This window comes from Xyrauchen texanus, chromosome 18, assembly GCF_025860055.1.
Source record: "Xyrauchen texanus isolate HMW12.3.18 chromosome 18, RBS_HiC_50CHRs, whole genome shotgun sequence".
NCBI lineage: Eukaryota > Metazoa > Chordata > Actinopteri > Cypriniformes > Catostomidae > Xyrauchen > Xyrauchen texanus.
In genome coordinates, this window is record NC_068293.1 from 3,260,899 (window position 1) to 3,288,187 (window position 27,289).

At 40.6% G+C, this 27,289-nt stretch overlaps 2 protein-coding genes across 3 annotated transcripts in view; one reads left to right on the plus strand and one right to left on the minus strand.

Moving 5' to 3' along the window:
* Positions 1-1,250: 1,250 nt before the first annotated feature.
* On the minus strand, positions 1,251-27,254 carry LOC127658608 (uncharacterized). Its single transcript, XM_052147982.1, has 4 exons — positions 27,098-27,254; positions 16,238-16,322; positions 13,795-13,860; positions 1,251-3,363 (listed from the first exon to the last, which is right to left on the minus strand). The coding sequence occupies exons 1-4, from the start codon at positions 27,252-27,254 to the stop codon at positions 2,919-2,921; spliced, it is 753 nt and encodes a 250-aa protein (XP_052003942.1). The 3' UTR covers positions 1,251-2,918.
* The window catches only part of LOC127658716 (WAS/WASL-interacting protein family member 1-like), a 46,065-nt gene continuing 26,324 nt past the window's right edge, over positions 7,549-27,289 (plus strand). Inside the window, exon 1 of one of the 2 annotated variants that reach the window (XM_052148169.1) lies at positions 7,549-7,861. The gene's annotated coding sequence lies outside the window, so the exon portion shown is untranslated. Of the gene's footprint in view, positions 7,862-19,060; positions 19,279-27,289 lie in introns of those variants that run through there. The other variant, XM_052148168.1, reaches the window with a different exon arrangement.

The following is a 27,289-nucleotide window of genomic DNA, read 5'->3' on the forward strand; positions in this document are numbered from 1 at the left end:
CAAGAACAACGAGTCAGCATACAGAGAGGAGGTGCAGCGGCTGACGAACTGGTGTAGAGCCAACAACCTGTCCCTGAATGTCGACAAAACAAAAGAGATGGTTGTTGACTTTAGGAGAGCACAAGGTGAACACACTCCGCTGAACATCGACGGCTCCTCTGTGGAGATCGTCAAGAGCACCAAATTTCTTGGTGTTCACCTGGCGGAGAACCTCACCTGGTCCCTCAACACCAGCTCTATCACCAAGAAAGCCCAGCAGCGTCTCTACTTTCTTCGAAGGCTGAGGAAAGCACATCTCCCAACCCCCATCCTCACTACATTCTATAGAGGGACTATTGAGAGCATCCTGAGCAGCTGCATCACTGCCTGGTTTGGGACTTGCACCGTTTCGGACCGCAAAGCCCTGCAGAGGATAGTGAGGACAGCTGAGAAGATCATTGGGGTCTCTCTTCCCTCCATCAAAGACATTTACAAAAAACACTGTATCCATAAAGCAACCAGCATTGTGGACTGACCCCACACACCCTCACACAAACTCTTTACCCTCCTCCCGTCTGGCAAGAGGTACCGAAGCATTCGGGCCCTCACGGCCAGACTGTGTAACAGCTTCTTCCCCAAGCCATCAGACTTCTCAATACTCAGAGACTGGTTTGACACACACGTGTCCTGAGTTGCACTTTAATAACTGTCACTTTATAACTGTCTGCTACCTCAATAACTGCTATGTGCATAGAACATTATCTCATAGTATGTTATGTTTACATTTTAGAAACTGTCATCTTTTTGCACTACTGAGTACTGGTCGGCGCTGCACTGTCTATTGTCCTGTTCATTGTCAGTAATTTGTTGTACTGTCCTGTACTTTTTGCACATGTTTGCACGTGCACTTTATATAGGTATATATAGGTAGTTTATATAGGTATTTTATTTCGTTGTGTTGTCTCATGTGGTCCTATGTTGGTCCTTTGTTGTATTTATGTAGCACCATGGTCCTGGAGGAACGTTGTCTCGTTTTGCTGTGTACTGTACTAACTGTATATGGTTGAAACGACAATAAAAACCACTTGACTTGACTTGACTTGACTATTAAGATTTATAACTACATATTCAGATTTACAAGTACATATTCAGATTTGCAGATTTATTATTCAGGATTTATAACTATATGTTCCAATTTAAAACTAAATATTAACACCTAACCCTAACCCTAACCCAACCCTAACCCATAACTTTTTATTTTATTTCGAACAAGTTTATGTTTGGATTTATCAGAATCAGAATGAGCTTTATATTGCTAAATATGCTTACACATACAAGGTATTTGTCTTGGTGACAGAAGCTTCCAGTGCATAAACAATACAAGAAATAAAATAGAAAAAGAAAAAATGAAAAGAAAATATAAGTATATTTAGAAATACACAATAAGACATATGATATACATATAAGACTACTACTATTATATACTATTATACACTATTATACACTGTTGTAGAAATTTTGATACTCATTGATCAGTGATAGTCATTGCAAGGGAATGCCTCTGTGTCTGAGGAATGCAGAGGGGGAGGTTCTGCTTCTGTCAGAAAACCTTGGGATAAAAGAGTATAAAATACAAGTCAGCCCTCCCTTTCTCTGTCCCACTCACAGCACAGATTAACTCCTGTGTAATGACCGGGTCTTTCTTGCAAGAATAAATCATTTTAAAAGACTGTTTGATTCAGAGTGTCTTTTACGCAGTGATAATGGTTGGTTAATAATTTTTTTGCCACAACAATACAGATAGCACAAGGGAATGTAATGGCAGAAGAGGTTGGATATGTTGGATAAATATAAATAGACTAAGCTGTGTATTGCACATTAATTATTGCTCAATGGGGCAGTTTTAACTGTTCATAAGATGGATAGCCAGAGGGAAAAAAACTGTTCTTGTGCCTGGCGGTTCTGGTGCTCAGTGCTCTGTAGTGCCGGCCAGAAGGCAAAAGTTCAATAAGTAGTGGATTGGGTGAGTGGGGTCCAGAGTGATTTTTCCATCCCTTTTCCTCACTCTGGAAGTGTACAGTTCATGAAGGGAGGGCAGGGGGCAACCAATAATCTGCTCAGCAGTCCGGACTGTCCCTTATAGTCTTCTGATATCCGGTTTCATAGTTGAACCAAACCAGACAGTTATTGAAGTGCAGAGGACTTACTCAATGACTGCTGAGTAGAACTGGATCAGCAGTGCCTGTGGCAGGTTGAACTTCCTCACCTGGCGAAGGAAGTGCAACCTCTGCTGGGCCTTTTTCACAATGTGAGATGAGTCATATGACTCATTTGGTAAATGTGGTCTCCCACTTCAGGTCCTGTGAGATGGTAGAGCCCAGGAACCTGAATGACTCCACTGATGCCACAGTGCTGATCAGAATGGTGAGCTGGGTCAATGTTGGTGTGTTCCTCCTAAAGTACACTATAATCTCCACTGTTTTGTGTGTGTTCAGCTCCAAGTTATTTTGACTGTACCAGACAGCCAGCTATTCAACCTCCTTTTTATTTGCAGATTCATCCTAGATGAATCTGATGACAGTAGTATCATCTGCAAACTTCACAAGCTTGACAGAGGGGTCATTGGTGCAGTCTTTTGTGTACAGGGAGAAGAGTAGTGGGGCACCTGGGTGGGGTGCTGATCATACAGGTGCTGGAAGTGAATTTCCCCAGTCTCAATAACTGCTAGTCATTGTTGCCTATCTATCCGAAAGCTGGTGATCAACTGACAGAGAGTTGGTTAAATTAAGTCCGGAGAATAGTTGGGATGATGGTGTTGAAAGCCGAACAGAAGTCCACAAAGATCCTTTCATATGCCCAGATCTGTCCAGATGTTGCAGGATATGATGCAATCCCATGTTGACTGCATCATCCACAGACCTGTTTTCTCAATAAGCAAATTAAAGAGGATACAGAAAGGGTCCAGTGATGTCCTTCAGGTGGGCCGACACTAGTCTCTCAAATGACTTCATGACCACAGACATCACAGCGACGGGTCTGTAGTCATTAAGTCCTGTGGTTTGGGGTTTCTTTGGGACAGGGATGATTGTGGAGTGTTTGAAGCAGCAGGGAACTTCACACTGCTCCAGTGATCTGTTGAAGATCTGTGTGAAGATGGTGGCCAGCTGGTCAGCACAGAATTTTAGACAAGTGGGTGAAATGTCATCTGGGCCCTGTGCTTTCCTTGTCTTTTGTTTCCGGAATACCTGGCACACATCCTCTTCACAGATCTTAAGTTCAGGTTCAGTAGCAGGAGGGAGGAGGAGGGTGGTTGCAGAAAGTGTTGAGGTTTGTGTGAAGTGAAGGTCAGAGTGGGTGTTGATTGTTAGACTGGGCTTTTCAAATCTACAGTAAAACACATTCAGGTCATCATTCAGTGTGTTTCTGGCCTGATTGTACAAGATTTTATCCCCACTTATGTAAGCATCCTCTTTGGCCTGACAAAGCTGCCTGAGTTTTGCTGTAAACCATGGTTTGTTATTGTTGAATGTTAAATAACTCCTAGAAGGAATGCACATATCCTCACAGAAACTGATATATAATGTCACAGTATCTGTGAGCTCATCCAGATTGGTGTCTGCAGCTTTAAAAACACTCCAATCAGTGCAGTTCCAACTCTGCTTCATTGGTTCATCTTTTTACAGTCCTTACTACAGGTTTAGCAGATTTAATTGTCTGCCTGTAGGTCAGAAGAAGATGACCCAGACATTGATAAGAGAGTTTCAAAGCTGCTCTAGAGACAGAGCTATATGAATCCTTTAATATTGTATAGCAGGGATCCAGTATATTTCTGGTGGGGCATGTAATGTACTGTCTCTATTTCGGCACTTCATGGATGAGGTTGAAATCGGCGAGAATAATAATAAGTGAGTCCGGCCATTGTTGATCTGTGTCTGTGATCTGATCAGCCAGCTGTTGCATTGCTGCACTCACACACACTTGTGGAGGAATATAAACGCTCGCCAGAATAAACGAGGAAAACGCTTATGGCAAGTAGAAAGGCTTACAGTTGATAAAGAGCGCTTCCAAATTAGGACAGCACATCTTCTTTAATGCTGTTTCATCTGCACACCAACTTTCATTTATGTAAAAGCATGTACCACCGCCTCTCATTTCCCCCATTAATTCCACAATGCAATCCTCTCAGAACAGCTGAAAGCCCGGCAGTAACGCACTGTGTGGAATGGCTTCACTCAGCAAGATTTTTGTGAAGCACGAGGCAGCCGAGTTTGAAATGTATAGAATCAATTCCATGCCACATATATTTGCAAAAATATAAAGTATTGCAAAATAAAATAAAGTTTTGCAAAACAAAAAAAGTATTGAGCAAACAAAAAAAAAAAAAATTAAAACAAAAATTAAGTATCACAAACGTAAAATAAAGTATCGAGAGAAAAAAAGAAAGTTTTGCAAACAAAAATAAAGAATTGCAAAATATAAATAAAATATAGCAAAAAACAAGATCTAATTAATTGCAAAAATCAATGACTGTTGTAAAATAATCTAAAGATGTTTTATCCTTTTTTATCTCTGCAACAGATTTTTAGGCAGCAATGATTTTGCCACACAATTTTTCTTTGCAATGCCTACTAATTATTTTGCAATGCTCCTTTTAATCTGCATTTCCATCACGTGTGAGCTCGTGATACCGTTTTGCCTTTGCGCTTCACTTTTCTCTGCGTTTCACTTTATGGCACTGTTTTGACGTGGGGGTGGAGTCAGGGGATTGGGGCGTGTACAACGGGCTCAGTGATGCCTCTCTGGAAGTTACGTCATTAGCTTGAGACACGGCTCAAACATCATGGCTGAGCACAGGCATGCAGGTGGATCTCAGGTATATAAAGTTGATTGTTTAAGGAAACTCATTTTAAAATATTCAATGGGGTATACCCGTCAAGTGAATTTTTAAGACAACGGTTTAATTTTGAAGAAAATGCCTGTACTTTTTGTCAAATTGACAGAGACAACTGATCATCTTTTTTTCTCGTTTTTCTTCAAATACTTTTTGGGAAAATATGTCTTATTGGTTGAAATCAAAGATTCACTCACTGCCCACTTTTGCTAGGAAACATGTTATGTTTGGAGTGCTGTTGGACGAGAAAAGAAATTAATTTCTTATTAATGTAATATTGATACTGGGCACATTTTTCATTCATAAGTCCAAATGTATGAAGACGAAACCTTATTTTTCTGTATTTAAAAGAGAATTGATTTGTAATTTCTTTCCATCGTTGGAATGTATGTAAAGTAAAAAGGCCCAGAAATTGGCTGGTATAATAAGAGACCTTGAGCTCTTAAAAGAGGAATAAAGAGAACCCTCTGTATTTGTATTTTTTATTTTATACATTTAATTTATTTATTTTATATTAACTGATATGTGCCTTGCTTAATACTCATTTACCTGTACTTACCAATGCCACTGTAGATGTACATTCTGTTTTTTGTTCTGTTCTTGGTGTTCAATAAAAAAAAAATTGTTTCCTTTTATTTAATTAGCGTTAAATGTGCTTTAACAGCGTTTGCTTCAGATAAAGATGTTAGAGATCAGTTAAAGCGGTGGATTTATTAGCCATACTCGCTAACATAGCCAGCATCTGCAGTTTATTCTCTCTCAATTGATTGGACTATTGATTGATTCTTATGTTTACTTTATAGATTATAATTGTCTATACCATAGTATGTTGTCTTCTAAAAACATGTAAACTCCATATTTAAAAATATATAAATAGATGTTACATTATCACTGTTAAAGGAGACAATAAATAGATTACAAATAAAAAGTTAAACGATCGTAACAAATAAGCATCCCAGCAAACGATCTACAAACAATAAAAGAACATCACTTATAATGTTAATTGTGCAAAAGCAAAACAAATTTAACAGATTGATTCTTAAGAGTAGGTGCTGATAACCTGGTTATATCCTGCTGAGTATACTCGAGGCAGAGAAACAGCAGGAGAAAGCTGTTGCTGTTGTTGTTGCTGCTGACCCTGAGCTGCCTGAATATGACCGAAGCTTTGAGTCAGAACACTAATAAGATTCGTCACGACATCTGGATATTCTCTCTGCTAAATGTGACATGGCAAATCAATACATGAGATGACCTAGATACACGTACATTTACTGTGAGCATTGTAAGAACTTAAGTAGCTTGTGAACAGGTTCGTTGAGCAATGGAGGAGTAAGGATGGCTGGCGCGAAACAGACGTTCCGAAGCTTTGCGAGATCCCGAAGCAAAGATGATTCGAAACACTGATCCGAAGCGTGATTCAAAACACCCACGTCACGTGACAACGGCTAAATGAAGCGTCTAAGTGTTTCATCAGGTGGAGTGCTCCGCCGAATCAGGGTTTCATTGATTGGTCGGTTCGGGAACAAATCACACAATCACACAGTATAAAAGTTTTGTCAACGCATTTTCATATCGTGGGTTTTTGTGAGAGGAGTTTGGTTTTGAGATAGTGGATTTTTGGTGATATAGTGACATTTATAGTGCGATTTGTTTAGTTATATTTAGGATTTAATTTACATTTACACATTGACTTAGAGACACACAGAGTACATATAGTGACACATGAATAGATGCATTGACAGAAATATATATATATATATATATATTAATAGATAGATACATATATTACAGATACATATAGATTATTAGATAGATAGGCTACATATAAAATAGATAGATAGAAATGGAGGCTCCACAGAAGAGATGCCGTACATCTGTGGTGTGGGAGCATTTCCATTTGGAAACCCCAAATAAAGTGAGATGTGTGTATTGTGATCGGCAGCTCAGCCTACTGCAACAATACATCATCCATGATCGCCATTTGAGGAGCATTCATCCTGCCATTCTGCAGGGTGCAGAGGATGGTAGTGTTCCCCTGTACCAAGGCCTGCTACTGACACTGCTGGACCCAAGGTTTAAAAATGTGGCTTTTGGAAATCCTGCCAAAGCCCTGGATGCTGAAAAGCACATCACACTGGAGTGTGCTTCACTGATGCGTTCAAACACAACTCCTGGTGAGTTTCAATCTATGTTGTCTTATGTAATGTGATTCATGAAATTTATACTTCATATGTGTTGTCAGTTTATGATTTGTTACTAATTGCCGTTTTCTTTTAATTCAGAACCACAAATGTCAACATCAGGCCCATCATCAACACCAGTTGAAACACAAGACAGTTTATGGGAACATTTTGACAATCGTATCCGTGCGACCCAGATGATACACAATCCTACAGCTGATGCCACAGTGGAAGTGAAAAAATACCTCAGCGATGCGTTTTTGCCCAGAACTCATGATCCTCTAACTTACTGGAAAGAGAGAGCAGTAATCTTTCCTCATTTGTATGTCCTAGCTAAAAAATATCTTTGTATGCCAGCAACAAGTGTCCCTTGTGAGAGAATTTTTTCAAAGGCTGGAGAAATTATCTGTAAAAAAGAAGTAGGCTGAGTCCTTCAACAGCAGAGAAATTAATATTTTTGAATAAAAATCTATAAGAAAGGGAGACATTGTGGCTTGATTTATTTTTATTAATATTCATTTTTCATGACCAAAATCACATTATGCAATGTGAAGAGACTACAGGTTACAAGCTTCATATATTACAAAAATACAATAAAAAAAAAAAAAACCAACACATTTTTTTATTAGCTCTTTGTAAAGGTTGTTTCAGATCAACACCTGCAAGTGACCACTAGGTGTCACCGTGGAGACGGGTTTCGGATTGATTCGAAGCCTCGAAACAAAATGGCACATTTGCTTCGACTGTTTCATTGCTTCACGAAGCCTCGATCTGCCCATCACTATGGAGGAGTCAGGAGACAGCGAAGCAGGTTTGAAATCAGCACTTTAATTTCTTTCACGAACATACGACGGTCACTGCCGTAGAAATGTAAACAAAACAATATCACACTCAGTGTGTGGAGCTTTCTGGATCCACTCTCTCTCGACACTTGGCGTCCCTTTAAATGTCTTTCTCCGTAACACTACAACAAGACACAGGTGTTAGAGATAATTACAAACCAGGTGACAAGCCTTACCGCTCTCTCTCTCCCGCAGACTGACACACGACCACGCCCCCCATGCCACATAGCTGTATAACGCAGGGTTAAGAATAGGGGATGTGAAAATTTTATATTTCAAAACTTTATTTTTAAAGACAGAACACATGCACGTTTGTTACGATCGTTTAACTTTTTATTTGTAATCTATTTATTGTCTCCTTTAACAGTGATAATGTTGCATCTAAATATGGAGTTTACATTTTTTTAGAAGACAACATACTATGGTATAGACAATTATAATCTATAAAATAAGCATAAGAATCAATCAATAGTCCAATCAATTGAGAGAGAATAAACTGCAGATGCTGGCTATGTTAGCGAGTATGGCTAATAAATCCACCGCTTTAACTGATCTCTAACTTCTTTATATACCTGAGATCCACCTGCATGCCTGTGCTCAGCCATGATGTTTGAGCCGTGTCTCAAGCTAATGACGTAACTTCCAGAGAGGCATCACTGAGCCCGTTGTACACGCCCCAATCCCCTGACTCCACCCCCACGTCAAAACAGTGCCATAAAGTGAAACGCAGAGAAAAGTGAAGCGCAAAGGCAAAACGGTATCACGAGCTCACACGTGATGGAAATGCAGATTAAAAGGAGCATTGCAAAGAAAAAGATGTGTGGCAAAATCATTGCTGCCTAAAAATCTGTTGCAGAGATAAAAAAGGATAAAAGATCTTTAGCTTATTTTACAACAGTCATTGATTTTTGCAATTAATTACATCTTGATTTTTGCTATATTTTATTTATATTTTGCAATTCTTTATTTTTGTTTGCAAAACTTTCTTTTTTTCTTTCGATACTTTATTTTACGTTTGTGATACTTAATTTTTGTTTTAAATTTTTTTTTTTTGTTTGCTCAATACTTTTTTTGTTTTGCAAAACTTTATTTTATTTTGCAATACTTTATATTTTTGCAAATATATGTGGCATGGAATTGATCCCATAGAAATGTCCTTGTTTATATGGGTGAGGAGATGTAGTTTGTCTGTTTTGTTAGGAAGAAAGTGAAGATTCGCTAGACGAATACTCGGTAGCACTGTTCAAAAGCCACGTTTTCAGAGCTTGACTCGCTGGCTCGCTTCCCTAGCTTGCGTCTCATAGCGTGCTTGAATAACAAAGCTGCGCCTCAGACTAAAATGTCCAGTAAAATGTCTAAATAGTCAAAAACTAGATTGTCTGATATGTGCTGCCAAATGTTCAGCAGTTGGTCCCTGATAAAACTGATTGGAAAAAAATTACTAAACACAGGACAAACAAACCAAAACAACAAAAGAATTGGAGAGCTCCACACCAGGCTGCCATCCGCTGCACCATCTTGAAAACAATATATATTCGGATTTACAACTATATTCAGATTTATAAACATTTATTAAGGATTTCTAACTATATACACTCACCTAAAGGATTATTAGGAACACCTGTTCAATTTCTCATCAATGCAATTATCTAATCAACCAATCACATGGCATTGCTTCAATGCATTAGGGGTTGATGGTGCCAGACGGGCCGGTCTGAGTATTTCACAATCTGCTCAGTTACTGGGATTTTCACGCACAACCATTTCTAGGGTTTACAAAGAATGGTGTGAAAAGGGAAAAACATCCAGTATGCGGCAGTCCTGTGGGCGAAAATGCCTTGTTGATGCTAGAGGTCAGAGGAGAATTGGCCGACTGATTCAAGCTGATAGAAGAGCAACTTTGCCTGAAATAACCACTCGTTACAACCAAGGTATGCAGCAAAGCATTTGTGAAGCCACAACACGCACAACCTTGAGGCGGATGGGCTACAACAGCAGAAGACCCCACCGGTACCACTCATCTCCACTACAAATAGGAAAAAGAGGCTACAATTTGCAAGAGCTCACCAAAATTGGACAGTTGAAGACTGGAAAAATGTTGCCTGGTCTGATGAGTCTCGATTTCTGTTGAGACATTCAGATGGTAGAGTCAGAATTTGGCGTAAACGGAATGAGAACATGGATCCATCATGCCTTGTTACCACTGTGCAGGCTGCTGGTGGTGGTGTAATGGTGTGGGGATGTTTTCTTGGCACACTTTAGGCCCCTTAGTGCCAATTGGGCATTGTTTCAATGCCACGGCCTACCTGAGCATTGTTTCTGACCATGTCCATCCCTTTATGGCCACCATGTACCCATCCTCTGATGGCTACTTCCAGCAGGATAATGCACCATGTCACAAAGCTCGAATCATTTCAAATTGGTTTCTTGAACATGACAATGAGTTCACTGTACTAAAATGGCCCCCACAGTCACCAGATCTCAACCCAATAGAGCATCTTTGGGATGTGGTGGAACAGGAGCTCGTGCCCTGGATGTGCATCCCACAAATCTCCATCAACTGCAAGATGCCATCCTATCAATATGGGCCAACATTTCTAAAGAATGCTTTCAGCACCTTGTTGAATCAGTGCCACGTAGAATTAAGGCAGTTCTGAAGGCGAAAGGGGGTCAAACACGGTATTAGTATGGTGTTCCTAATAATCCTTTAGGTGAGTGTATAAGGATTTACAACAATTTATTTAGATCTATAATTCAAGAATGATAACTGTTTCAAATTCTGTATTCAGGATTTATAACTATTAAAATGTACAACAATACATATTAAGATTTATAGCTATACTCAGTTTAACAACTATATAATCACAATTTACAACTATATATTCAGATTTATATCTATATTTTTGGATTGCCAATTAAGATTTATCTATTCAGTTCTACAATATTTTTACTTTTATTTGCAATTTTATATTCTGATTTATAGGGCGGCACGGTGGTGCAGCGGTTAGCACTGTCGCCTCACAGCAAGAAGGTCGTGGGTTCAAACCCTGGTTGCCCCGGCCTTTCTGTGTGGAGTTTGCATGTTCTCCCCGTGTCTGCGTGGGTTCTCTCTGGGTACTCCGGCTTCCTCCCACCATTCAAAAAGACATGCAGGCTAGGTTAATTGGTGTCTCCAAAAAAAATTGCCCTAGGTGTGGATGTGGAGGTGAGTGTGAGTGTATGTCTGTCTATGTGTGGCCCTGCGATGGACTGGCGACCTGTCCAGGGTGTCCCCTGCCTTTCGCCCAATGTTAGCTGGGATAGGCTCCAGCCCCCCGTGACCCTGTACACAGGATAAGTGGTTGACGATGGATGGATGGATGGATATTCTGATTTATAACTATATATTTAGAAATCATATAATTATGTCCTGTGTGGCCCCATACCATGGTATTGATTGATTTGTAATCATATGGTAGTCCTGCTGTAAATACCAGCTTAGACCATCATGCATGAATTTCCATACAGGTCCTGGCTGACTGGTTTACCAGCATAGTCATGCAAAATTAATTTGCTAAAGTGAATTGTAATATATGCCATGCAATAAAGCGAATGATCAAGGTAGTCTTGCTGTTTAAAACTGTAAACAGCTTGTAAGGGACAGCCGAAAGGGCACACGCCTACCTCAAATAATATCATGATAAATAAATTTACAAAAAGCCTCCATGTCCATGTGACTGCCAGCAAAGTAAATTCTGACTGGTGTTTGAGATGTGCGTTGACAGCATGTTTTCATAACTGCATCTTTGTATGTTATGGTTGGACCACAACTGTGTCAAACGTTTCCCTTTAAGAAAATGTAATGTTACACTATGTTTGTCTTTGGAGCTCAGACCAAATGCTAGTGACTTAAAAATAAAGGAGAGAGAATATGTGTATGTGTGTAAATGAGGGTTCACATTATAGCGTGCCACTGTGTCTCCGGTTGTGAAGAATTTTAATGTTTTATCTGCACTAATTTACTGTGGATTAGTACCCACTGAAGAAAGCCCATTGAAAGTGTGGCTTCCTGGGACTGTTATAGCGCTTATCCACCACTAGTGGTAACCTTCCCCAGACATTGTTATCTGTGCTCATTTCCTGTTTGCTCATATTTAACTGTGTGAGGTGTGATCCTGTTGGTAAGGTGTGATGTTGATCAGGTCTTGCTACTAGTGTTGTATAAAGTATCCATTTATCATACTTGAGTAAAAGTAAAGTAACCTTCATGGAAACTGACTTAAGTAAAAGTTAAAAGTAGCTCATGAGAAAAAGACTCAAGTAAAAGTATTAAAGTAACTGATATTATATTTACTTAAGTATCAAAAGTACATTGAATGCATTACAGAACATTTCATTAAACACATGGAATCTTATTTGATTGGTGGTGCTCATCATTTACTCACCTTCATGCCATCCCAAATGAGTTTGACTTTCTTTCATCTGCAGAACACATACAAAGCTTTTTAGAAGAATATTTCAGCTTTATAGGTCAATTAAATGCAAGTGAATGGTAGCCAGACATTTCAAGCTATAAAAAGCAGATTAAGGGAGCATAAAGGTATCCATACTACTACATTGTCAATCAATGTCCTCTGACACAATTTAGTTCATTTTGGGTGACAAACCAAACTAACTCATTGTCACTGAATAAATTGCCATTGCAAGCTCTAGGCATGATCATGATTTCAAGCTTGATTCCACTTTCTAGTGCTTGATGCAGTAGCAGAGCCCTAGGTGGCACTTTAGGGAGTGTAATTGAGCTTGAAATCCTTATCACCAAGGGGACTGTTAATGTAAAGATTTATAGTTGAAAAAGGAGTTATATTTTGGACTATTCTCACCTAAAACTAATTGGATCTGTTCAGAAGACATTGGTTGAAACCACTGGAGTCTTATGGATTACTCTTATGCTGCATTTATGTGCTTTTTAGAGCATCAAAGTTCTGTCCACCATTCACTTACATTGAATTGACCTACATAACAGCATATTCTTCTGAAAATCGTGTGTGTGTGTGTGTGTGTGTGTTCTGCAGAAACAAAATAAAAGTCATACACATCTTGGATCGAATGAGTGTAAGAAAATTAAATGAACTAATGGTGCATTCAAGTCAAATCAGAATTATAATATTTATGGGATGAGCGTAAATGAACACCACAGTCCATACAAATTGGAACTTTGAAGGAGGGAGTTGAGTCATATTAGTGACAGAGACTTGTGGGGGTGGGCTTTTCATTTGGGCCAATAAGCAGCAACCCAGAACAACCTGGCAACTGCAAAGCAATGTGCTGAAACACAGTTAAAACAACTTAACAGCATAGTAACAATCTGACAACCACTTAGAACACCATGTAAACTGCAGAGCAATCTGCAAAAAACACAGAAAACAACTTAGCAACAGCAAAGTATCAACCTGGCAACCATATGCTGTAGCAAACACACAGCAGAGATCACCTTGACAACTGCATAGCATGCCCTAAATATACTACAAAAACAAGTTTTGCTTTGGCAGAGACCATTCACATCTTCATAAGTGGTGGTGGCGTAGTGGCTAAAGCACAGGGCTGTTAATCAAAAAGTCATTGGTTCGAACCCTACAGCCACCACCATTGTGTCCTTGAGCAAGGCACTTAACTCCAGGTTGCTCCGGGGGGATTGTCCCTGTAATAAGTGCACTGTAAGTCGCTTTGGATAAAAGCGTCAGCTAAATGTAAATATCAAAATAACTATTTATGGGCAAAATGTAAACGCATGTGATTGACTTTTATATGAACAGGTCTCCTGGAAAGGCGGGAGACTGATCGCACAACTTCATTATTTAACAGCGTTCATAATGTTTAACCCTAAACTTATCGCATTAATTATTTAAAAAAAATAACTTACATGATCAGTTTCTTGACTTCCCCAGAGGAGACGGACGACAGAACACTCAATCTGGCGCGCACTTCGCTTGTGATTCACAAAACGAATCAATCAGACCAATTTTTTAATGCTTTTGTTCAGTTCAAAGGAATCGAATTTAAAAGATTCGACGCTTTTGATTCTTTTAACGAATCAGCATGGATTTTTACACGCACAGTTGCTATTTTTGCTGTATTCAGTCACTAAAGTAATGAAAAGGTCTTAAAAAAAATTAGCAGAGTAAAATTATACATTTCTCTTCAAAATGTAGTAAAGTGAAAGTAAAAGTCCAAAGAAATTTTGAAGTAGAAAAATGTAAATATTGTACTTGAGTAACGAAGTATTTGTACACAAAATATCCAACTTTTTTCTGAATGCAGAGGTGTGCCACGATTCGCCTGTTTTCATGTTCCGATCTCCTGTGTTTTCACTCGCATTGGCATATATTCTTAATGGGTAATTTGTTACATTTGTAAAAAAAAAAAAAAAAAAAAAAAATTCTAAATATATTTTTATTGACAGTTCCTCATCTGAGATTGTAGATATCATGAATCAATGGTCCGTGTTTAGTTATGTTGATATCATTAACTACTTTGAGCTTTTATGACAGACAACAACTGCACATGTTGAACCTGAAATTCTTTTTTTTTTTGTAAGAAAACTGGTTGAAAAGCTGTCAGTTGAACAGTTTAATTTTCATCATACAAAAATATATGACATCAAAATGCCATGACATCAAAATTCCATGGCAAGAACAGATCCGATTAAGAAACAGATTATGTTTCAGATGTGTGTGTGTTCGTTTGGGATTGAAGGGAAAGTCCTTCAGGATAATTGTGGTCTTTCCTTCAGTATGCACGCACACACACACACACACACACACACACACACACACACACACACACACACACACACACACACACACAGGGGTTTTTCTCCTTGACGGTGGGTCCTCTGTCTGTGAGACCCATGATGGTGGCACTCTGGTTGGCTGGCACGGGTTGCAGTGATGGTGGTGTTAAACCCGGCTCCTGGCAGAGCTGTCTGAATGTGTTTACATTGTCCTCTTTTTTCTCCATTCTTCTTGTCGACCTCTTGTCATCCTATCCTACTGTTTAAAAAGTCAGTGAAATTTGACTATGCTGCATTGTATTCACACAACCTCACAACATTTAGACATTTAATTCATTGAGTGCCCTCCAGTTATCACCTTGGAAATAATTACGGTTATTTTGTATGAAAATGTCTTCTACTGTACACTACTCAATTCAAGAGACATTACAAATCATGATTGATAATGCTTCTGTTTTATTTGGTATGAAAATTGCATTCTGTACCCACAGTACATTTCGGGGGGCATCTCTAGGATTTCAAAACATCAGGGGCTGAGGCACTCACTCACACACACACACACACACACACACATGCATGTTGGTACAGCTGTCATTATGAGGACTCTCCATAGACATAATGATTTTTATACTATACAAACTATAGATTCTATCCCTACACCTGAACCTAACCAGGTTTCAATAAAACATCGTTTAGTATGTTTTTAAGTGATTTTACTTATGGGGACACTAGAAATGTGCTTATAAACCACATTTATAGAATAATACCCTTGTAATTACCAGTTCGTAACCTAAAGAAAAGTCCTCATAAACCACTTAAACCTGCCCCACACACACACACACACACACTAAACAATAGTAAGATGATTTACATGAAGTTGTTGAAGACCACTAAACCTCTGGGTAGAGGCCTGCATGGGCAATAAAACCCGTACCTGAGAATGTGTGACCTGACCCAAATATGATTATGTTTAGGGGTAGGTATAGGCTGGACTTTAGGGACAGGGGACCAATCTCTCTCTACTATGGTTAAGGTTATGGGTGGGCTTTAGGGACAAGATCCAATCAAGTAGAGGGTAGTAAGAATCTAGCAGGGAGTCCTATTTTAAGCCCGAAACTGACCTGAAACCGAAATCGATCAAAATCTTTTTAGAATTTTTTCTCCAAGCAAGTATTGTTGCAATAGGTTGTATTTTATGTAAGCATCATAGGCAACATTAGTAACAGTATACATTCACAGCTTTTATAAGGCATGGTGGTTCCTCAGCACACCAGAGCAAAAGGAAAAAACATTGGCTTAAGGCCCAGACACACTTAAAAAAAAATGTATCTGTCCAAAACATACCCCCATGGCCATCCAGCCTGCCCAGTACCACCCCCCCCACCACCCATTTGTGGAGAGAAAGTCTGCAACATCCTTCAGCAACCCTGGTCGGTGGACCACCTCGAACTTAAAAGGCTGAAGAGCCAGATACCAATGGGTGATCCGCATGTAGGAATCCTTCATGCGACGGAGCCACTATAGTGTGGTGTGGTCCGAACAGAGGGTGAAAGCACATCCCAGGAGGTAGTACCAAAGGGTGAGGACCACCCTATCTCGCACCACCAGGCACTCCTCCCCCTCGACCACCTGCAAAACGCCATGTCCGACGCGTCGATCTGTACAACAAAAGGGATAAAAAATTAGGAGCATGTAACAACGGTCCACCACAAAGTGCAGCTTTCACCTGCATAAAAGCCTGTTGGCACGGATCCGACCACTGGAACAGATCTGGGGCTCCCTTTTTATTGAGATCGATCAGCAGGCTGGTGACTAATTACTATGCACAAACCTTGTATAATAGCTTGCCAGCACCAAGAACTATCTTACCTCCTTTTTGGTTTTGGGTCTCAGGCCGGCCGCAACCACTGTGGTCTTATCAAATTTGGGGACGTACCTGTCCATGACCCAAGTGGAACCCGAGATACCATACCCCACCACCTGTCCAATTGCACACTTCTTGGGGTTTGCCCATCGCAGCGACCTCAGAACTGCCCTCAGATGCTGCATGTGCCACTGCCAATCATTACTGTATATAATGATGCCATCCAGATAGACAACAGCATACGCAGAGTGCAGTCTGAGGACTTGGTCCATAAGGTGCTGAAGCAAACCTAATGGAAGGGTCACGAATTGGTGGAAGCCAAACGGTGTGGAGAAGGCCGTTTTCTCATGGAACATTGGTGTTTAGGGGGTCTGTCAATAACCCTTTGTTAAATCCAATGTCGAATTAAAGCCAAAGCCACGGGGACCACCTCCCTCCATGGTTTTAAGAGGTTGAGGTCGTAAATTTGCCGTGCTCTTCCCCTGACTGTTCGTTTATAATCATCGACTTCCAAATTTGCCATGTGACCTCAAAGGGCCCTTGCCACTTTGCAAGTAATTTAGAGTTTGATGTGGGTAGAAATACAAGGACTTTATATCCCAGTGTAAATTCCTGTAGCCGAGGTCCCCTGTTATACAGCCGGGTGTGCCATTCTTGAGCCTGTAGCAAATACTCCTGTGATAGCTGCCCTGATGTGTGGCATTTTGCTCTCAGATCAAGATCGTATCAAATTTAGTTTTTGCTGTTTGAATGTCCTTCCTACCAATTTTCCCTCACAACATCTAAGACACCACGAGGCTTACGCACATAAAATAATTCAAACCCCATGGAGGCTTGCGGGACCTCTCGAACTGCGAATAACAGGGCTTCAAGCCACTTATCCCAACTCTGACCTTCTTTGTGCATGAACTTACGAATCATGTTTTTCAAGGTTTTATTAAACCATTCAACCAAGCCGTCCATTTGCAGGTGGTAAACGCTTGTCCGAATCGAGTTAATACCCAATAATTCATACAGCTCGCATAATGTACATGACAAAAAAAACATTGAAATTCACAAGGTAAAACATTATACAATGTGTAGTTGTTGTGCTTTCAATATAGCAAAGGTGAATATAATTTACAAATCAATCCTTTTTGTTTTTATTCACATTTTATCTACTTTCCCAACTTTTTTAGAATTGGGGTTGTATAACTTCGCATTTTAAAAATATCAGACGAATAAATGCTGTAAAATTATTGTTAGTTGTAGTTATGTTGTTATGTTAATATAACTATTGTTAGCGAATACAAACTTATTGTAGTGTTACCCTTATCTCTAATTTTGGTAACAATTTACGTTAATGTTCCTTTTATGAAGGATTAATAAAGGGGCTCATTAATGACTAATAAGTTATTTACTAACGCATTATAAATCAACGATATGCAGTTATAACAACTTGGCAAAATAATGGCAAATCAGCGATACAAAAGTGTGCATTTGTTATAAATATGTTATAAGTTATATGGTATAGATGCTTAATAAATACATTATTCATACTTCATATCAACACAAAATGCCCTAATTGATTATTTATATCACAGTGCATCAAAAATCAACTAATATAGTGATATTAAACGGAGGGATTTTGTCATTTCGTCTTTATATTTATGACTGTAATGTCTTAATTCACTTTTGTTATCACTTTTCATCTCACGTTGATGTCAAAAGAATGATTTTAACTAGTCCTAGTTACCTAAAGTCCTCTGCAGAAACACTTTCCAGCTCTTCATGCTCTTTCACAATATATATCATATAATTAAGACTAAAGACCATTAAAACATTTTGAATAAGTGTTATTTAAAATACTTGCTATTTGGCAAGTATTGCATTACAGTTGCCCTTTTAATCAAGTTTTTAATACTACATATCAATGATTTATAATTAATTTGTAAATTAGTTATTGGTCATTAACGAACCCCTTTATAAAACCTTTAACAAAGGGAACTTTAATGTAGTGTTACCCTAATTTCTTTACACAGAAATATGTTTGTGTTGAATGGTTTGTTCACAATAATTCTAGTAAAAATACAAAAAACAAACATTTCCTCTCGAGTGTGCGGAGAACGCTTGGCAAAAGGGATACGTGCATAAACGCTTACTTTCTATACTGAAATGAACTCAGTGTCCACTGATCCACCAAATCAATTAATTATAATTATAATAAATTTGCACAGAGGGCAGATTTAAAAAGGGAAATTCAAGGTTCAATTCAGGGTTTCTTTAAAAAAGCAAAATTAATTTACATAAAATGTTTTACTTATTTTATTTTATTTTTAAAGAAAAGGATGGACGAGTCAAAATATTATTTTGTGGTAATCAACATGATACTACAAATGCTATCAATTGAGCTTAACTTGTACTGACCCAGATTATAAGTACAAGCTAGGTGTCACCAGCCAGCAGATGAGACCAGTGTCACATCTTTTTCTCTCCAAATGAGTCATTTAGTTCCTGTTTCTGTTAATGTTCTCAGTAGCTGGAGTTCAACAGTTCTGGTCTGGCTACTCACACTCTTTCTTTGATTTGTGTGAGGAAATGCTTGTGGTCACAATCGTTTGCATGCTGCGATTAGCAGCTCGTTCAGTTGCGTGAAAACCTGCTCACAGCACCACTGGAATCTCTGACTGGTCTGCGGAGTCAGAGAAAGGAAGTGCAGTGAAACGTTTTGCACAACTTTGGAACTGGTGGCACCAAAGGCTCAGACACAGGTGAGTTGTTCCATAAGCGTATAAATGATGGCACGAAGCTAGTGAGGGAGAGGGGAGTTGTGCTGGTGAAGACTAGTCAGCATCCTTGATGGATGAAAGTTGGTGTTTCTTTTTTAAGGTGCTGAGTATCTAACAGCGCTCAACCACAGAGGAAATTCAGTAGAGGAAATGGAGCTCACACAGAAATGGTTTTCACACAGCCTCTAAACAAGGCAGAAATAAACTGCTTATGTGTTGTGTGTTTAATGCTGCTTTTGAGTGCATTTCACCTCATATAAACAGAATTTCCAATGCAAAACATGTGGGTTATTAGCAGTGTTGGGTGTAATCTGATTACAAAGATGTTAGTTACAGTAAATCAACTTTTTGTGGAAAAATGTAGCATTTACAGATTACTCATTACAGATTCATGTGATCATTACAGTTAATAACGTTTACATTTTAATTACTTTTAAGGGCATTACAAATGGGCAAAATAAAGAAATATAATATCCATATTTGAATGCAAAATATAATGCAAATATCTAAAAGTTAATACATGAATATAGTGTAGTACACTTCCGGAACAATATTTCAGCAGATTAGAGCTGAGATATCAGGGACTCCAAAGCTAAACTTTTTTTGCATTATTTGCACAGGATTATCAAATGTGATTAGTAACTTTGAGTGTATAAGTCATCAAAACACAGAAGGTTGTAAATCTCTTTGAATTAATATATTGAATAAATACATATACAATGGTATTTTGTAACTAAAGTTGTTGTCACAGTACATTTATCACAGTACGTTTATGTTTAGGGGTAGGGTGGGGTTCAGGGATTTAAATATAAAACCCCGGTGTAAATAGCATCTGCCACACAATGCAACTATTTTCCCCAATAGTCTGGTTAAACCACTGGAATATACGGCTAACTAACCAATATATGTCGCTACCGTGGTGTGGGGGTAAAGACGATGCATGAATGTGTACTTTTGTCCTAGCAACCGTGGTTTGAATATGCCTTTTGTCCCACTCTTTTCCCATCTGATTTTCTTTTTCCACTCTTAAAATTTCCTTTAATACTACTTAAAAAAATTTGAATAAATGTTGATTTCATCGCAGTGTTCTGTGAATGTCAATGAGTGCAGAGAAGGGTTTGATCTGGAGGCAGGGTCTGTCGATCACATTCATAGAGTTAGGGTACTCGAGCTTGGACTCGGACTGAGTCACGAGTCCAATTTTAATGGACTTGGATTTGCCACGGACTCAAGCATTTGGGACTCTGGATTTCTTTCAGAGTCCATGACATGTATTAGCCCCTGAAGTTGTAGATGTAGCCAGAGTTATTTCACTGTGCAAACACGCACACACACACATACGCATGTGCACACTCATCAGTCAACCAATGCGCTTGAATGTTACTACAGTATACGGTACTGTATAAAATTGACTACCAAGGTGGCTGGCACGACGAAAACATAAGGACGGGTGTGTATCCAATGTATTAGAAACTAAACAAGGCAGTTTCACATGACACAGGACCTGACAACTGGTAAAATTGCTTGTGGCGTTTGTGCAGCCAAGACGGTGCTCACATTGTGGTTTCATTGTGGTTAAAATATTAAAATCAAGAACTTCATTGAGTCAAGTCACCCACATCATGTCTCTCACAGTTTACTTAAAACAGCATATCAAAATAAAAATACATAAAAAATAGTATTAATATTGGATATTAAGTCTTTTTAGGGGTAATGTATCTACACATGTAGGCTTCTGTAGTGTCTTGTGGTCCACAAGGGGGGTGGCTGTTATTACTAAAACAGATAGCAACTCTAAACAGATAAACAGCACCTATTTATTATTGACTGGCAAGCTGCTTACAATACATTCTTTTACAGCATTTGTCCACCATTCACAACATTCAACCATGCACAATAAAATATTAGGACATTTTGGACAGTGAAATGTTTTGTTTATAATTTAATTATAGACTATAAAATAAACGTATTATTCAATGACAAATTGTGTGTATGTATCTAAACTTCATGTTACGAGATGAATTTATTTGGTTATGACATTTTCATTTTAAATGTTTATTTTTATTGTAAACCACCAGTTCATTTATGCACGTCTTTTAGTCAACATCCCTGACAGTTCTGAAGGACAATTCTGTTAAATTTATGACTCAAAATAATAATAGTTTTTCGGTTATTACATTTTCTGTGGTTGGTATTTAAAGGTTTCAGACTGAATGCAGACCAACACGACTGCCGCTCAAGCAAATATCAATTATTATAATTTTGATATCTTCTGCGGCAGCTGCTGCGAGATGTACACGGATGTATCAGGGATTTAAATACACAAGAAATACACAGAACTGCCCTGAATTGTGCGGTTTCCTGCTAATTAACTAGGAAATCATGTCCGTGACGACATGGCCCAAATATTATCAGTGGGCTGTTCTTTTTTTGGATGTAACTTCTCAGTGAGAGCTAATAACTACTGTGTTGATATGTACTTCATTTCTATGTACTGTATTTTCCCAATTTTATTAGATTTTCAATTTTATAAGATAGGGATCATTTTCAATAAAGCTAAATTCAATTGAAATTGAAAATGAAGTAAAAATAAAAACTAAATGAACATTCAAAACCATAATAACCATTGTTTAATGACTAACGCAGCTTTCACTTTCTTTAGTCTGTTTGAGTGGAGGGAAAAAGCAACAAATAATTGAAATGTCAACAGAACACAATAAGGATTGTGTTAAAGGACAGTTTTGTCTTCATTCCCTGAAAGCATATGCTTTCATTCTGAAACCACTTTGAAGTTTGTTTTAATCAGAAAAAAAAAAAAAAAATATATATATATATATATATATGAAAGACAACAAGATATATGAAAGGTTTCTGTTGACAAACTGTTTTTCTTAGTTAAGAAGTTTAAAATAAGTTTAAAATATTGATGTTGAATTTACGATTACAGTTTTACTTCAGATTCATTCGGACTCGATTGTTTGACTCGGACTTGACTCGGACTTGACTAAGGTGTATTCGAACCCAACACTATGCACTAATTCCCACGGCTTGGCATCGCTTATGTGTAGTTTGCATCACTATAGTAATAGTAATAGTATAGTAATATTGTGGTAACCATGTTTTTTGGCAGAAACCATAGTTTTAATGTAATTAACCAGAAAGTTACATTACTACAGTAATATGGTGATAATATAGTTCATTAAAAATGGTTACGTTTTAGATGCTGTCAATACATCCATATTATACGTTTCAGCATCTATTCAAATGTATAAAAATGTGTTACATTTAAATATTACGAACTGCATGAATAGCTACTTACAACAATGAAATAAAGTTAATTATTAACATAATATTTAAACATTGGATTCTCTCCACTGCGTATTAGACAGAATGATTTAGTCGTTTTTTTTTATTTAATTTTTTTTATTCACAGGCGCTGTATGCTTAAGTTTGTTCTTGTGCACAGGCTGTTTTGATGTATGTAATTTCAGTAACCACAGCAGGTCTGTGTGCCCAAACTAAGTGGCAGAACTGTTTTGACCATCTTTCTAGCAGAAAAGTGTTTAGCTGTGAGCTGTGAGTTATTCTCTGCGCAGAAATGTCTGCTTTATTGTCAGGAAGTCTTCGACCACAGTGTGAACACTTGAGAAGCAGATAAGACCTGTCAACAATTTACAACAAGGAATTACAAATGAAGCAGGTTAAAATGTAGCTGTTTTTGCCTCAGGATCACAAATTCCACTAATATAAAGAAGCATTTTTAGCTTAAACAACTAAATGGAATGTGTGTAATTTTTTTCAATGTTTAAATATTTCCTGCTCTCCCGGCTTAATACGCAAAATCTATCAAATATAACCAAGTCATTTGTAGGTTGATTGATTCTCCTGAATAGTGTTAAAATTGTGGCTCTGTGGCACTATCAAAACATTGCTCTATTTTTTAAGCATCCCAACAACAAGCCCAACAAAACAACGTTTGCTCACCCGGTAAAGTGAGATTTAGGGCTTCTTCTGTGCAACCAATGAAAGTTGGTTTTATACTTTTTTTTCTTCTTCCCTTTTCTCCACAATTTGGAATGCCCAAGTCACAATGTGCTCTAAGTCCTTGTGGTGGCATAGTGACTCAATCTGGGTGGTGGAGGACGAATCTCAGTTGCCTCCGCGTCTGAGACCGTCAATCCATGCATCTTTTCATGTGGCTTGTTGAGTGCATTACCGCGGAGACGTGGCACGTGTGGAGGCATCTATGCACAACTCACCACATGCCCCACCAAGAGCGAGAACCACATTATAGCGACCATTGGGAGGTTACCCCATGTGACTCTATCCTCCCTAGCAACCGGGCCAATTTGGTTGCTTAGGAGACCTGGCTGGAGTCACTCAGCACGCCCTGGATTTTAACTTGTGACTCCAGGGGTAGTAGTCAGCATCAATACTCGCTGAGCTACCAAGGCCCCATGAATTATAATCTTAAATACTTTTGGTGTTCTGGATGGTTGTTAGGTGGTTGCTAGGTTGTGGTTGCTAGGATGCTGCTAGGCAGTGGCATGTGTGTTCTGGGTGTTTGCTTGGGAGTTGCTAGGTGATTGCAAGGATGTTATGGGTAGTTACCACGGCATTGCTAGGTGATTGCAAGGGTGTTCTTGGGGGATGCTAGGGCATTGCTAGGTTGCTTAAAGGATTTTCTGGGTGGTTGCTTAAAGGTGTTCCCACTACTGGTTGCCTAGTAACGTTTATAAATGACATTCACGGATGTCATTCCATTGCTGTTGACAGCGAATCTCTTTTCTTGCCACTAAAAACAAAAATTTTGGAGGGAAAAGACTAAATATAAATGGAATCAGTACATAAAATGCTTTATATCAAAGATGAATGAGAAACCAGGCGTGCTGTTTGCCAAAGCGGCTGTTTATCTGCGGCGAAAATGCAAATGCCGGTCTGTCTGGGTCCATAAAATCCCCGCAATCTCAGATACACCTTTCCACACAGTATTTTTCTTAAAAATGTCCTTTTACGTAGGAAGAGACATATCATAGAGCACTGGAAAATTTCTAACAGCAAGAATTAGCCTTTCATCCATCTTTCCGTTACTGCAGGAGCTGAGAGAGAGAGAAGGATCACGTGAGCTCTCCCGTCGTCTCTCCTATTGGCTGTCGCTTCCGTTAGTCGCTCTTCATTTGAATAAAGTTGAACTTGTCTCAACTTTGTCGCGTCGCTGGACATGCCCACATCTAGCGCCAACGGTCGTGACAGCTCGTGTCGCCGGAAGTCGCTGTGCTCGCATTGAAAATTAATGGTATGGAGTCGCTGTCGCGCGCGATTTCGCTGGCAGTGTGTATGCACCTCGTCTGTTCGCGCTTGTCTGTGATTGAGAGCGCGTGCGCAAAACAAATTCAGTATGCCTGTTTAATTTTTCGATCATACAAATCTGAACTCGACCCGAAACCTGTCGGGTTCTCGGGTCCCATGGGGTCAGGTTGCAGACCTCTAAATCTGCCTAATTAACATTATATCATGCTCCCCGTGAGATTTTTTGGTGTGCAAATAAACAACACCAAAGTGTTCAATTCTGGTGACTTTGAGATAAGCATTTGTTTTATTTTCTCGAGAATAAATAGCATTGATGTAACTATTGGCCGAACGCAAAAAAACGTTGCTCACATGACACATCACTAGCTGAAGTTTCTCAAAGTTACCTCTCAAAAAGACAGCCTTTTGTTTCAGTTGATTGTGGGTAAATTTCCACTGTCTCCAGCGCTGTTTGATCTCTGTATCCCGATACTGTTTTATTGTAACGAATGAGGCAGCGAGGAGAGAGGATCTAAATGCAGGCTTCTTTATTTATTAAACAAGCACAAAACACAAAGGAAAAACCCTCGATGGGGAAACAAACATAAAAAAAAATAAATGAAAAAAAAAAAATCGTCCAAGGAGTGAGGGGGAGCAAACAGACAGACCAGAGGAGCACAAGGGCCAAACAGACAGACCAAGGGAGTACAAGGGGAAAACAGGCAGTCCAAGGGGCACAAAGGGCAGACAGGCAGTCCAAGGAGGCACAGGGAGCAGACAGGCAGACAAAGGAGGCACAGGGCAAGGACAGGTTTGGGGAACCTAGGAGGAGGCCACTGGACAGGGACTGGGTCAGGGGGCCTGGGAAGAGGCCACAGGACAGGGACCGGGTCAGGAGGCCTGGGAGGAGGCCACAGGATGGGAACGGGGTCAGGAGGCCTGGGAGCTGGCCACAGGGCAAGGACAGGTTCAGGAGGCCGAACCGTGGGAGGTGGAGCCGTTGCAGGCGTAGGCGTGGAAGTAGGTGCCGTAGGTGGCTCTAGAGGCGGAGACCTGGAAGGCTCTGGAAGCGGAGCCGATGGAGGTGGCACCGTAGGAGGCTCTAGAGGCGGAGGTCTGGAAGGCTCTGGAGGCGGAGCCGATGGAGGTGGAACTGTAGGAGGCTCTAGAGGCAGAGGTCTGGAAGGTTCTGGAGGTGGAGCCGATGGAGGTGGCACCGTAGGAGGCTCAAGAGGCAGAGACCTGGAAGGCTCTGGAAGCGGAGCCGATGGAGGTGGCACCGTAGGAGGCTCTAGAGGCGGAGGTCTGGAAGGCTCTGGAGGCGGAGCCGATGGAGGTGGAACTGTAGGAGGCTCTAGAGGCAGAGGTCTGGAAGGTTCTGGAGGTGGAGCCGATGGAGGTGGCACCGTAGGAGGCTCTAGAGGCAGAGACCTGGAAGGCTCTGGAGGCGGAGCCGATGGAGGTGGCACCATAGGAGGCTCTAGAGGCGGAGGTCTGGAAGGCTCTGGAGGCGGAGCCGATGGAGGTGGAACTGTAGGAGGCTCTAGAGGCGGAGGTCTGGAAGGTTCTGGAGGTGGAGCCGATGGAGGTGGTACCGTAGGAGGCTCTAGAGGCGGAGGTCTGGAAGGCTCTGGAGGCGGAGCCGATGGAGGTGGCACCGTAGGAGGCTCTAGAGGCGGAGGTCTGGAAGGTTCTGGAGGTGGAGCCGAGGGAGGTGGCGCCGTAGGACGCTCCAGAAGCGAAGCCGTGGAAGGCTTGAGAGGCGGAGCCCTGGGAGGCTCGAGAGGCTTGAGAGGCGGAGCCCTGGGAGGCTCGAGAGGCAGAGCCAAGGGAGGCTCAGGAGACGGAGCCGTAGGAAGCTCGGGAGGCGGAGCTCTGGAAAGCTCCGCCTCCCGAGCTTTCCAGAGCTCGGGAGGCGGAGCTCTGGAAAGCTCGGGAGGCTCGGAAGGCGGAGCTCTGGAAAGCTCGGGAGGCGGAGCTCTGGAAAGCTCGGGAGGCGGAGCTCTGGAAAGCTCGGGGGGTACTGGCTCTTGGACGGTTGAGGCTACAGGCGCTGGCTCTTGGACGGTCGAGGCTACAGGCGCTGGCTCAAGGACGGTCGAGGCTACAGGCGCTGGCTCACTGACATCGGAGGCTACAGGCGCTGGCTCACTGACATCGGAGGCTACAGGCGCTGGCTCACTGACATCGGAGGCTACAGGCGCTGGCTCACTGACATCGGAGGCTACAGGCATTGGCTGGTTGGCCGTGGTTGGCAGAGGCTGGAGAGCAGAGGCCTTTCTTCTCCTCCTCCTCCGGGTGGATGAAGTTAGCAGCGCTGGTTCGTTGACTAAGGCAGGCATGAAGGGACGAACCACGGGCGAATGGAGGGTTACCACTGTGGGGGGAGCTACGGGGTCCTCCTCGACGATGTCCACAGTGAACGACTAACCGCAGGCTAACAGGGTCTCCTCCACGAATTCGCGGAGCGTCCAGCCGCGCGTCGCCGGTGGCAACCGCTCCTTGAGTGCACCGTTCAGGTTGGCCCAGAAAAAACCCACCAGGAGGGAGTCTGGGAAGTCCATGACCCTCGCCAGCTTGAGGAAATCACGGATGTGGTGCTCCACCGGACGGCTTCCCTGCATCAAGCTGAGCAGACTGCAGTTGGCTTGTGAAACCGCTAGATCCATGGTTGGTCGTTCATTCTGTAACGAATGAGGCAGCG

What these genes read in the sequence shown, in the direction of transcription:
- LOC127658608 (XM_052147982.1), bottom strand. Translation starts at nt 27,254, where the DNA reads ATGGATCTAGCGGTTTCACAAGCCAACTGCAGTCTGCTCAGCTTGATG. An exon ending in TTTCTGGGCCAACCTGAACG is followed by an intron (nt 16,323 to 27,097) that starts GTGCACTCAAGG and finishes TTTGTTGTACAG; the next exon opens with ATCGACGCGTCGGACATGGC. An exon ending in AGGGTGGTCCTCACCCTTTG is followed by an intron (nt 13,861 to 16,237) that starts GTACTACCTCCT and finishes GTGAATCACAAG; the next exon opens with CGAAGTGCGCGCCAGATTGA.